The 13,125-nt window shown below is 40.5% G+C and overlaps 2 protein-coding genes across 2 annotated transcripts in view; one reads left to right on the forward strand and one right to left on the reverse strand.

The window, feature by feature from the left end:
* Positions 1-13,125, reverse strand: part of LOC137260980 (MOB kinase activator 3B-like) — a 357,679-nt gene that overhangs the window by 197,132 nt on the left and 147,422 nt on the right. The window lies entirely within an intron of this gene.
* LOC137261236 (dentin sialophosphoprotein-like) lies at positions 246-7,513 on the forward strand. The gene is made up of 2 exons (XM_067798948.1): positions 246-405; positions 2,972-7,513. Exon 2 carries the CDS (start codon positions 3,003-3,005, stop codon positions 7,431-7,433), a length of 4,431 nt encoding a protein of 1,476 aa, XP_067655049.1. The 5' UTR covers positions 246-405; positions 2,972-3,002; the 3' UTR covers positions 7,434-7,513.

Consider the following 13,125-nt stretch of genomic DNA (forward strand, 5'->3'; position numbering starts at 1 on the left):
TCCAATCTGCGCATGTCCCACAAAATATTTCCGGAATAGTAAGCTACTATTATCAACACAACTATTACAATATGTGCAGATCATTTCAAAATTTGTATTTTTATGCCTTACTTAAAACATTATTATATCATTATTCTAATTGATTATAGTGATTCACTATAGATTTTAATTCATGGCTTACAACGTACTAAAAAAATAATAATATGACAATTTTGAATGTAATACCTTTATGGAGTTGTTACGGTAATAGCTCTCAGAAATCTACCTGTAGCAGCCGATGCCCAAAATAGAGCAGGCATCAGGTTACAGACATGTGTTCTTAACGCTCCTTGCACGCTGGTCCTGTGGCAGATCATCACCGACGCTGCATTCTTCACTTTGAGCAGTATTCCGTCGAAATTACAAGTAAGTAAGTTTATCTTCAACGATATGTACCGGAAATACTGTAGTTACACCAACGTTGGATACTCTAAACTTTAGTGCCATTTGACTTAGTTTTGGTAACATAGTAGATTTCCAGTGCATGGAATTTCAGACCGTATTCGTTCTGCCATAGACAGCATATCAATTCCCCACACCCTTCGCAACCGTTGGATATTTCACAAGCATCGGCTCTGTCGGCGATTTTCGGTCAATTGTTTACCAATTATTTGTAAACCAATTATTCTTCGTGGTAGGCTATGGAGAATCTTGACCATTTGTTTGAATTTATGGCAATTATGCCACCACGCAGGTGTAGATGTGTAAGACTTATAGAACATTCGCGAAATTAACTGATGGCAATGTTATTGTTGATGTTAATATGGGGTCTTTTCATATGGCTTTTTTGTGTTTATGCAGAATTTTGCTATGCTCTACCTACTCGTGTGATGGATATATAAGAAGAAAAGATGACTGAATTTGTAGGCACTGGATGCAAATGGCCAGCATAGAAATTAGTGCTGCATATAGCAGTAAATATTTTAACTTTGTCTAAGATTTGTTTCTGCCATTGTACAATAGCTGAAACCAAATACTAAATCAGGTGAATGTGCATCCAATATGTATCCATGGAAGTTCAAAATGGGTTTGAAAGTTCAGACTGGTAGCATTCAGTTTACGGTAACCATGGTAAATGTTTTCATAGATCAAAGCATTTGTCAGGGATTGGGAAAGAGAACTTGATTATGGCCCATTTCAGGATTATAAGCCATTTTCTTAATTTAAAATGGGCTACTGCTCTTGTATCCATAGTATAATGTTCTTTACATTTTTATTTTGCCATGATTAAAAGTTGTCCGTATAGATTAATCAAGCATAGTGATTTTTTGTGTTTTTGCACTGTAATAATTAACTGGATTGTAAGGAATTTTTTTGTTTAAAAATGCTTCATGCAGTATAGGACAGACCACGGTGACGTCAGTGTTTTGATCACGTGACGCGACCGAGTACTTCCAGTAGGCAGAGGGTAAACATAAACACGAGAGAACCACACAAGCTGCATACATTTGATCGTCGACTTTTGATACGTAACAACTCTGGTGTGTTGTATAATGAGACAAGTACACAACCTTTATTTTTCTAAAACATCTGTGGAAGGTATCATATTCGCAATATCCAGATTTCATACTTCACTCTGGCCCAATACTGCAAGTCTTCGTCTTTTAGAGCAAGAATGTATTGCAAAAACTCAGTGTTTGTCTCGCATTTCTTTCAAACAATACAATACAAATAATCCCTCACATCCTGTTTCCTAACTTACATATTGTCACATAGTCAATGACATAATCAGGAAAGGTGACTAATCTTTCATTAGTCATAAACACCACTCCAAGCCTCCCTTGTCAACTATAATAACACATGCTTCTACAGTTCCAAAGTCTGACATTGAGTGACCATTTCATCACAGCTTTTCCTACTTATGAAAACACATAAAGATGTAGCTTTGATATAAGCTAAATCTTTAAATGGCATTGAGTTACCATGTCATCACATTAATTCCTACTTATAAAAAACACATACAAAAGCAGTTTTGATCTAGGCTAATCTCATCAACAGGGTGGTTGCAAAAGGGTCTTGGACAATTCCCACCTGGTGGCATTTGTTCGGGTGGCAATTGTCGTGCTCCCGTTTCAAAACTTTAGAGAAACACTTGTGGTAAACATCAGCAACATATTTATTCCTAACAATCCAGCGTGTAACTTGAACAGTCATCTCACAAACATAATTTTCTCCTAGCAGATATGCATCAAATACAGAGGTGATTTGTCATCGACATTGTGGTACTGTATTGAAAAACGTGTCCACTTTCCACATATTCATATGCTTTCAGTGACTTGAAGGCTCTGATAGATTCGTGGGTGAGCTGACCTGGGGCGTCTATCAGATAGAAATAAATATCCGTGAAAGTTATCCCTGGCCACATTGTCGGATCATCCACCCAGCCATTTCGCAAACAATACAGGTCAGGCAAGGTGCAAGTGCCCAATCGATACTTCAGTTTCCTCTCGTGTCGTTCGCGTGCCTCAACGGGCATGTTAAGTACATAATCCGACCATTGTTTGCCTTTCACGCTACACCGGTTCCCACTGTTATCATCAGCCATTGTAGCTTTCTGCCTACCCATGTCTGAGTGAGCGTGGTTCTTGACGTCACTTCCGTAAACATATGGACGCCGCTATATTACAATACATATCGCAACATACGCTTTTGCATCACAGCATATCACATTATGAAAATTCTCTGCATTACCCACCCCTAATAACTAGTATTGGTTTGGAGTAGCTGGCATACGTTACCATGCTCATCTGTTATGCCATGATTGGTCAGCTTAAGTCATATGAAAAATGGATGTTCTTTTGCTTCTGCAGACTAGCAAATATTATTGTCAAACTTATTATTTTATGGCTTAATTTTTTTTAAAACAATTTTGTTCAATTCAGTGTGATATTATTTATATCAGTTAACAGTTACTTTCTTCTGTTGGGTTCAGGAACAGGCTTGGAGATATTCCAGCTGCTAAGATGGTTATAGTAATTGACTTGGAGGAGGAGGAGGCAAAGAAAGCAGCAGAAGCCACAGCAGCAGCAAAACAGACAGCTTCTACAACTGCACCAAATGGCAGTGGTTCAGGACAACCTGGTGGAGATAAAAATGGAAAATCAGGAAAGAAGTCTCAGTCTAAGCCAGCAGGACCTCAGGATTGCAAAGGAAAGCCAGATACTGCAGGTAGAAATGGAGCAGCAGCTGGTGTTGCAGAATCTTCACCTACCCAGAAGTCCACTGGTCCTGATGCCAAAAGAGAAGAGGACACTGCAAAAGATTCCAAATCTAAACCACAGCAACCCAAGAGTATGCCTGCTGAAACTAACACTTCAAAAGGAAGAGATGGCAAGGCTGGAAAAGATTCAAAAGTTGAAGCCACTAAAGCCACTCCACCAGCAGATAAGGCTCCTTCTGGAGCCAAATGTGAATCTGGAGGAGCCTCTGTTTCAAGGGATAAAGTAGCTGATGGAACCAAGACGAACTCACAACCAGCAAATGGTTTGACAGATTCTACTAGTGGAAGCAAGGGTAAGCAGCAACAAACGAAAGGTTCGGATGCTGAAAAGGCTTCTTCCAAAGGAAAAGATGCAGCCAGCAGCAAAGATAAGCCCAAATCATCACTAGAAACTGATAAAACTTCTTTAAGAGGTAATGGTACTAATTCCAAGAGTTCCAAGCGTACACCACAACAATCAAAAGCTGCTGGAACAGATAAACCTACGTCCAAAAGCAAAGATGCTGTTGAAAGCAAGCCAAAAAGTCCTCCTTCAAATGACAAGCCTACTCCCAAAGTAAAAGAAGTCAATTCACAATCCCAGGCATCAAATGTTGCATCTTCCTCTAAAGTGAAAGATACTATAGAAAAGAAAGGAAAAGAGAAATCTTCAGCTAAAGCACCTGATCCAAAATCACCTCCAAAGTCAAACAGTAAGGGTCAAGAGACATCGTCAACAGAAACACTTGACCAAGTATCACCCCCGGAACTCAGCAGTAAAGGCCAAGGGAAGTCTTCAGCTAAAGCACCTGATCCAAAATCACCTCCAAAGTCAAACAGTAAGGGTCAAGAGACATCGTCAACAGAAACACTTGACCAAGTATCACCCCCGGAACTCAGCAGTAAAGGCCAAGGGAAGTCTTCAGCTAAAGCACCTGATCCAAAATCACCTCCAAAGTCAAACAGTAAGGGTCAAGAGACATCGTCAACAGAAACACTTGACCAAGTATCACCCCCGGAACTCAGCAGTAAAGGCCAAGGGAAGTCTTCAGCTAAAGCACCTGATCCAAAATCACCTCCAAAGTCAAACAGTAAGGGTCAAGAGACATCGTCAACAGAAACACTTGACCAAGTATCACCCCCGGAACTCAGCAGTAAAGGCCAAGGGAAGTCTTCAGCTAAAGCACCTGATCCAAAATCACCTCCAAAGTCAAACAGTAAGGGTCAAGAGACATCGTCAACAGAAACACTTGACCAAGTATCACCCCCGGAACTCAGCAGTAAAGGCCAAGGGAAGTCTTCAGCTAAAGCATCTGAACAAGTATCACCCCCGGAACTCAGCAGTAAAGGCCAAGGGAAGTCTTCAGCTAAAGCATCTGAACAAGTATCACCCCCGGAACTCAGCAGTAAAGGCCAAGGGAAGTCTTCAGCTAAAGCATCTGAACAAGTATCACCCCCGGAACTCAGCAGTAAAGGCCAAGGGAAGTCTTCAGCTAAAGCATCTGAACAAGTATCACCCCCGGAACTCAGCAGTAAAGGCCAAGGGAAGTCTTCAGCTAAAGCATCTGAACAAGTATCACCCCCGGAACTCAGCAGTAAAGGCCAAGGGAAGTCTTCAGCTAAAGCATCTGAACAAGTATCACCCCCGGAACTCAGCAGTAAAGGCCAAGGGAAGTCTTCAGCTAAAGCATCTGACCAAGTATCATCTCCAGAATCAAGCAGTAAAGGTCAAGATAAATCTTCAGCCAAAGCACCAGACCAAGTATCATCCAAAGAGTCAACAGAAGCATCAAACCAAGTGTCACCAACCCTTGAGTCAAGCGGAAAAGAGAAACAGAAGGATGAGGTTCTGGTAACATCTTCCCAGGAGAAGCCATCTGAGCCAGCAGCAGAGAGTACTCCTGCATTGAAGAACCCAGTGACAGAGGAGGCAAAAAGTGAAGAGCAACAACAGCCTCTGGACAATTCTGGTCAGAAGGCACCTGAGGTTGCTGAGTTTAAAGGCCAAGCATCTAATATCTCTGATGCTAAACAAGCAGTGGCTGAGACTAAAGAACCTGAAACTGCACCATCTGAAAATCCACAAGAGAAGAAAAAGCCCAAGCCAACATACTCCACTTTCTCCTCATCTCTTATGGCCCCTACTTTAACAACATGGGTGAAGACTGTGCGTGAAAGACTAAGTCGGAAAGGCCAGCTTGATAAAATCCTGGATAGTTTTAAAAATTGTAAGACAGATGAAGACAGGGTTGCATGTTTGTACAATATTGAAGATGTCCATGAGGTTCTGAATGTGAAGGAGACTTACAAGGCTAAGAATGAAGATGAAGCAAAGGATCTGAGAATCCAAGGAAACTTAGCTTTCCAGAAGAAGGACTATGATGCTGCTCTCAAGCTGTATTCTGATTGTATTATTAATGCCCCTTCGAAAGGAAGCACTGAACTAGCGCTTGCATTGGGCAACAGATCTGCTGTGTTGTATCATTTGCACAACTATGTCCTCTGTTTGCAAGATATCAGACAAGCTTTCAAGCATAGTTATCCAGACCATCTGCAGTATAAGTTGTATGAACGGAGAGGAAAAGCTTGCTATGCACTACGGTTGAAAGAAGAGGCCATCTGTGCATTCAACGATTCTCTCAATGTTCTGGACAAGACCCAACTAGATCAAAAGAAAGTCACCACGTTGAAGTCAGATTTGATGAAGCAGTTGGAAAAATGTAACAAAATTGTTCCGGGTGGAAAATTTAAGAATGTTCGTGATTACAACCACAACCATACTCAGATTCCAGAGTTAAAAGAAAGTCGAAGTTCCCACATCCCATGTATGGTAAATTCACTTGTCATGAAATCTTCAGATGGTCATGGAAGAGGTCTGTATGCAACCAGAGACATAGAAGTAGGGGAAGTTTTGATAGTGGAGAAACCATTCACATCAGTCACCCTCAGAGAGTACAACCTGACTCATTGCCATCACTGCTGCAACAAAGTATATTGTCCATTGCCTTGTGACCAGTGCAGTGGGGTGGTCTTTTGTTGTGAAGAGTGTCTGGATACAGCGATGAAGTCCTACCACTATGCAGAGTGCAAATATCATGACCTTATCCAGAGATCTGAGCTTGGTATGGCACACCTGGCCTTGAGAATGGTGTTGAAGGTTGGACAGAAGTTCCTACGAGAGTACCAGAAGAAAACCGATGAGAAGACAAGCGATCCTCTTCTCCTTGGCTGCAATGAGAATGGTGTGTATGACTCAGATGATTATCATTCAGTGTATAATCTGGTGAACCACACCGATGACAGGTCATGTCCTGATTTGTTCAGAAGAGCTCTTGGTACTGTGTTCTTGCTGAAATGTATTGAGAAGTCAGAATTCTTTGCTGCTGTAGAAAGTGATGAAGATAGTGATGTTGATGAGGAGAAGGTTTATGTTGGTGGGCACATCCTTAGACATACCCAGATGCTTCCATGCAATGCTCATGAAGTGTCCGAGCTTCTATACAAAACGTACAGTGTTGAAATGTCAGAGCCAGTTGAAATTGGGTCAGCTGTCTATTCAACATTAAGCTTGATCAACCACTCTTGTGATCCGTCAGTTGTCAGACATTCATATGGAAACCAATGTGTTGTACGGGCAATACGAAACATATCCAAAGGGGAAGAAATATTTGACAATTATGGGGTCCTGTATCCAGTCACAAGTAAGCAGATGCGTCAAGAGAAGCTAGCTGCACAATATTTCTTCAGCTGCAACTGCTTTGCCTGTATAAAAAACTGGCCAATGTATAACAAAATCAGAAGAGAAGATCCAGTATTGAAGTGTAAGAAATGCAAGATTGGCAGAGTCCGAATCCCACCAGACAACCACACAACTCGAGCTATATGCTCTGACTGCAGAGAGGTGGTGGACATCACCCCAGACCTGCTCCATCTGTCAAAGTCTGAGCAGTTCTTCCAGGGCAGCATGGACAAGGTGCTGAAGGGCGAGGAGAGGGATGCAGCATTACCGTTCCTTGTTGACCATCTCAAGCTGATAGACACCCTCTTGTTTCGTCCGTGGAAGGACTACAATGACTGTCAGGAGGCCATTAAGCAGTGCTATGCAAGTATGGGAAACTGCCATGTGGTGGAGGAACCAGATGAGGATGACGAGGAGCTTATGATGGGACAGAGAAGAAACCTCAGACCAACCTAGACTGACTGCATAGTTAAAGTATGCTGTTATTAAGGTACGCGGGAGGTGTCAGTTGACAACCTACCTACCTAACTTGACAAGATTGATAACTTGTTATGAATATAGTCTTGGGAGAGCCTTTAACAGTAAAATGTAAAGATATATAGTTTTGTAATGTTATAATAGATGACAATTGAATGGGTCCATGGTCCACAAAACCATTTATATTAATCACAGATCCGAAGGGAACCATGGTTATAACTCTTGAACATTTTATTGGACGTGGTCCCCGTTCCCCAAAGCAGTTGTTTATGCCAATTGTAAAGCACACAAACTGACTTAAAGCAGCCCTAGAAATCAATTATGAGGATAAATCAAGGTCTAGTTGGTTCTGAAAAATTATACTGTGCCTGCATACTGTATCTATTTATTACTGCAGAATAGTATTTGTGGGGAAGTACAATAAAACCAGTATTAGTGGCATTCAGCCAACAAGCATAAATTCATGCATCTTCTAGAGTATAATAGTCTTTTATGGAACTGTATGTCCCATTTCATCTAATACTGAGCATAGCACTAACAACGAGCACATGGCACCGTTTCTATGATGTCATTTAAGTGCCTGAGCAAATGTTATATTGATATGTCATTTGAAAGATTTTCATAATCATGACCGATATTTAAGAAAATATTTATGAAGTATATTTATGTACAAATATGTTTTTATACATGTTGTTTGATAAGTTATTTTCCACAAAGCTGGTATTTGTGGTTGTTTTTGAAAGTGTAGATTAGTTGCTTGATGTATAGTTATTGAATATTTGGTCACTGCCCATGAAATGCCTCATACATCAGTAGTTATCAGTGGACTGGAGAAATAAGGAAACAAAGTGTTTCAAGTAATAAGTGTCTAATATTAAACATATATAGGTGTTTACTAAACCAACAGGTCATAAAACATTTAAAAACTATGACTACATGTAATTTAGTCTGAATGTCAGTGTTTCATCAGTGAGATACTATTGTATCAGCTGTTTGTTTGTACACATTGCCGTAATACAAACACTGACATTTTCACACTGATAATGCTATTTTATTTTCGTGCAATATTAGTATTTTGTTTTCATTGTATTCTCAGTTTTCATTGTGTTATATTTGAAGTCATAGGACAACTGTGTGCACCAGGGATTGTTTATTTTATGTGTGATCATAGTGATTCGATAAATACTTTCGCCATTCTGTACACTTTGTTTACAATCATATCATTTATTAAGATGTGATACCTCTCTCTGAATCTGCTGGAAGCCCATCACAGCCTGCATTGGGGAACCCTGAGCATACTGACCATCCATCTAAAGGAAGAAATCATGGGTTGTCAATAGCTGCATGTGAAAACATTTAACTTCATTTCTTAACCACCTTAAAATGGAAATCTTGATCTTAGCAAAGGAAAGAAAGCATAATTACTTCATACTTCTTGATAGTACATCCTCTTTGACTATGAATACTTATTGCTGTATAGCGGAAATAATGCTGATGTCACACAACACTCAAGTCAACCGACCTCACAACCATAAATGTCATGAATAAATGCTTGGAAAGAATTGGCCACATATAATATCCACAAAATAACAGCCAAGGTTTTTGTTTTTTGGCCAGGAGTTTAAGATTATATTCATTTTTGAGACACAGAAAAAAGAGATGCTTGTTTGAATAGTTTACATGTGATCTCCTTTGGAGGTGGCTCAAAGTGTTAACACTGCAGAGAGGTATCATATCATGATAGGAGTGAATTTGATGAGAGTGACTCATTGTATTCCTGTTCGGATTCTGATAGCTCTTGTTTTGTGTGAGTGTGGATGCATGCTGTCCTGAATCAAGACTGTATTAAATTATGACCTTTGAAGTGCAGTATTCAACATGTGTGCTGTTTTGTGGTGCCATGATAATGATAAATCTATGAATTATTATCTTCATTGTGCTAAATCTCAAACATGAATAATGTTCAGTGTGTAGGCATAATGAATTATCATATCAATAGTAATCATAGTTATAACAATTCATGTTGTGAAAGAGATGATATGGTCCACAAGAATCTCGTACTCAGTAATTCAAGATTATTTTAGTAGTTAACTCATTTCTTGTGTAAGTCATGAGTTACATCCCCTTCTTCAGGGATTTCGACTCTGGATTGCCATAGTATTTTTTCCATTGATCTTCTTTTGCACTAAATCTTACGCATAACCTTTATCATTTTTTGTGAAAATGCCTATATTCTACTAACATGGTAAATTTATGGAATAAATACGGACTGATTTCTGATTTTCATAGGTCTCATCCTCATGATATCTATACCTGTTTGGGTAAATATTTCTAAACAGGGTATGTTGTTGGTGCTATTTGTGAACAGATCAGATGATGATGTGCCTCTTTGTGAAACTCATACCTCAGTGCCATTAAACATAGAAATTGTGATTTTGATGTTTTGTGTTTATTTTGTTTCAGACCTGTGAAGGTCCGGGGTAGAATAGGCCTTGCGCAACCCTTGCTTGCCATAAAAGGTGACAATGCCTGTTATAAGAGGTGACTAATGGGATTGGGTGGTCAGACTCGCTGACTTGGTTGACACATGTCATCGGTTACCAGTTATGCAGAACGATGCTCATGCTGTTGATCACTGGATTGTCTGGTCGATTATTTACAGACCTCTGTCATGTAGCTGGAATATTGCTGAGTGCGGCGTAAAACTAATCTCACTCACTTATTATTTTCACTGCTTCACTGCAAACATTTCAGTTGCCCATGAAATTGTCCTAGTTGTCACAGAGAGGACTGAATAGGGCCTCAGGACCCCAGGCCTTTCCTGAAAATAGATTTGGTTGTCATAGTAACCCAGTTGCACATGCCTGATATGTTCATCATATAGCTGGAATGTCACTGATTTATATGAGTTAGACTATTGTATGTCTTAAACACAAACTTCACAGAGGTGGGAGATTTGGAATGTGAACCTGAGGAGAATTTAGACTGAATTTTGGATTTTGATAACAGAATGGGCTTGGTGGAAGGAAAAAAGTATAGTTCTAGACAGACTAACTCAGAGTCCATCAGAGTATGGTAAATGGGGTTCTTGTAAAGAAAACAGCTGTCAGTTTAAGCGCCTAATTCAGAAAAATTCATGGAACAAATCATGCCATATATAGATTTATTATTGGATTTGAACCTATATCATGGAATCTCAGCACTGTTTTCTTGTGTGTTCACATACAGGATTTTTGCCTCTACTATACACATGCTAGGTGTTGCCAGAACACTCAGTAAGTGATGATCTGCTACACATATAGAATGTCCCAAGAACACCCACCACATGAGAATCTGAATGTACAGGGACTCCCCAGAACTTCCACTACATGACAATCTGAACAGGTACAGGGTGTTCCCAGAACAACCACTACATACTACATGACAATTTGAACACACATAGGGTGTTCCCAGATCAACACACAACAACCTGAACACATACAGGGTGTGCCAAGAACATCCACCCCATGATATTCTGAACACATACTGTGTGTCCCCAGAATATCCACTACATGGCAATCTGAACACATACAGGGTGTTCCCAGAACATCCACTACATCTGAGCACACTCATAACGGTCTGAACACATGCAGGGTATTCTAAGAACACCCACAACATGGCAATCTGAACACGTACAGGGTGTACCAAGAACATCCATTGGATGAAGACCTGAACACACGAGCACGCAGTAAATGCTGTTTCAAGACATGAAGCGGCCTTAAAATATGCCATTGCCTTGCGGTCTGAATCCGGACGAAGGTATCTCTGGCGTGCTATCGTGGAAACACACTCTATGTCCAATTTCTCCACAACCAATGGCGCTGTCTGCAATACATAGTCTGCCCAGGGAATTCAATACAGTCTCTTTCTGTAGCTAGGGCTGTCAATACTAAGGTATCTCATCGTAGGCGACTTGTTTGTGTTTCGGATTGGCATTAACTGCGGACTAGAGCAAGCAGGAACAAACACATGTTTCCACGTCTCTTTAGAGATAAACGGCCGAACACGACGACATTAAACCGTATGTCATTTATCTTGGAGCGATGGGGTAGCCTATTGGTTAAAGCGTTCGCTCATCACGCCGAAGGCCCAGGTTCGATGGTTAAAGCAATATTTGGAGACCCTGTCGTGATATTGCTGGAATATTATTTACAATAAGGGGAGTAAAACCACACTGGTCATTTTATTACACATCTAACAAAGGTAATGCTCCAGTAACCAAGGTAAAAGAAATACTCCCGTGAACGTGGTGAAATTAGCTCCGAAACGGTCAATATGTGTAGCAGGGAGCATGACCGAAGGGATGTATTCATGAAGGAATTTCTCGTAGGTAAACATCCTTACATTTTCGTAATGCCCACGGGTCGTGTATATCCAACTTATAAACCGACCGAAGATATATACTTTAGATATATATTCAATATTTGGTACTAACTAACGAAAATCAACTGGGATGAGACTGGCAGTCAACGCCTCGCCTTGCATGCGCAATGCACGTGCTCTGCACGCGCTACCGTCTTGTGAGAAATACACAGTTCATACCGAGAAACAATATTATTCTTCACAGCGACCCTTCGTAGCCTAGTGGATAAAACCACCAAGTTAGTAAGACAAGGGATGAGGGTTTGAGACATGGTGTTGGCATATACATGTTGGAAATTGTCAATAATGTCATTTTTTGCGATAATCAGAGATGGTAAGACAAAGTCAAGCAATCAATCTTCAAAACAAGTAATAATTTAATGTTTTGGGCAGAGGGACGACACTGAAGTAATGTCCCAGGGCACAGGGGCGATACTAAAGTAATGCCACCTCATCGACGGGCATCGGGTTATGACAAGAAATATTGCCTAGCGACAACAATAGGGTGACGTCACTGATTTATATGTTTACGATATAACATGACCCAAGGGCATTACTGACACGTAGGCCCGCTTCCCGCGGGCATTTCCCAAGTGAAGAGGGCCTACTTTTCAGTAATGCCCAACTGGTCATGCTATATCCAGCTTTTAAACCGACCGAAGATAAATTTCAGATGAGTGGTATTCACTGATGAAAATCAACTGAGATGGGACTGGCACCTGAAGACTCGACTTGCACGCTCAATGCACGTGTTCCGCACACACTACCCGTCTAGCAAGAAACACAAGGTTCATACCGAGAAACAACCTCATTTTTCTCACAGATTCGTGGAAGGTCTAGTGGATAAAACCACCAGGCTAGTTATTGAAGGAATGCGGGTTCGAAACTGGGTGTCGACACGATAAATGTTGGAAGTTCTCAAACAAATGTCATATTTTACAATCATATTCAGAGATGGCGAGACACAGTTGTATCAATCTTCAAAACAATTATAATTCAAAGTTCGGGAGCAAACGAACGTTACTGATATAATGCCCGGGATAGAGGGGCATCATTAAGATAATGCTCGGGTCAGCGGGACATTATTTAGATAATTGTCCTAGGAATTACGAAAAAGAAAGGACAATACGGTGACGTCACTAGAGGTTTGTAAGTGCTCGTTATGAATGTCAACGTCTTATAAGGCTGACAATATTTATTTCTGTGATTTTCCTCTCCGGAATTTTCATTCCGACATGCAGTAGTTAAATCTTTCCTATCTCGATTTTCC

This window comes from Haliotis asinina, chromosome 14, assembly GCF_037392515.1.
Source record: "Haliotis asinina isolate JCU_RB_2024 chromosome 14, JCU_Hal_asi_v2, whole genome shotgun sequence".
Classification (NCBI taxonomy): domain Eukaryota; kingdom Metazoa; phylum Mollusca; class Gastropoda; order Lepetellida; family Haliotidae; genus Haliotis; species Haliotis asinina.

What these genes read in the sequence shown, in the direction of transcription:
- LOC137261236 (XM_067798948.1), top strand. Translation starts at nt 3,003, where the DNA reads ATGGTTATAGTAATTGACTTGGAGGAGGAGGAGGCAAAGAAAGCAGCA.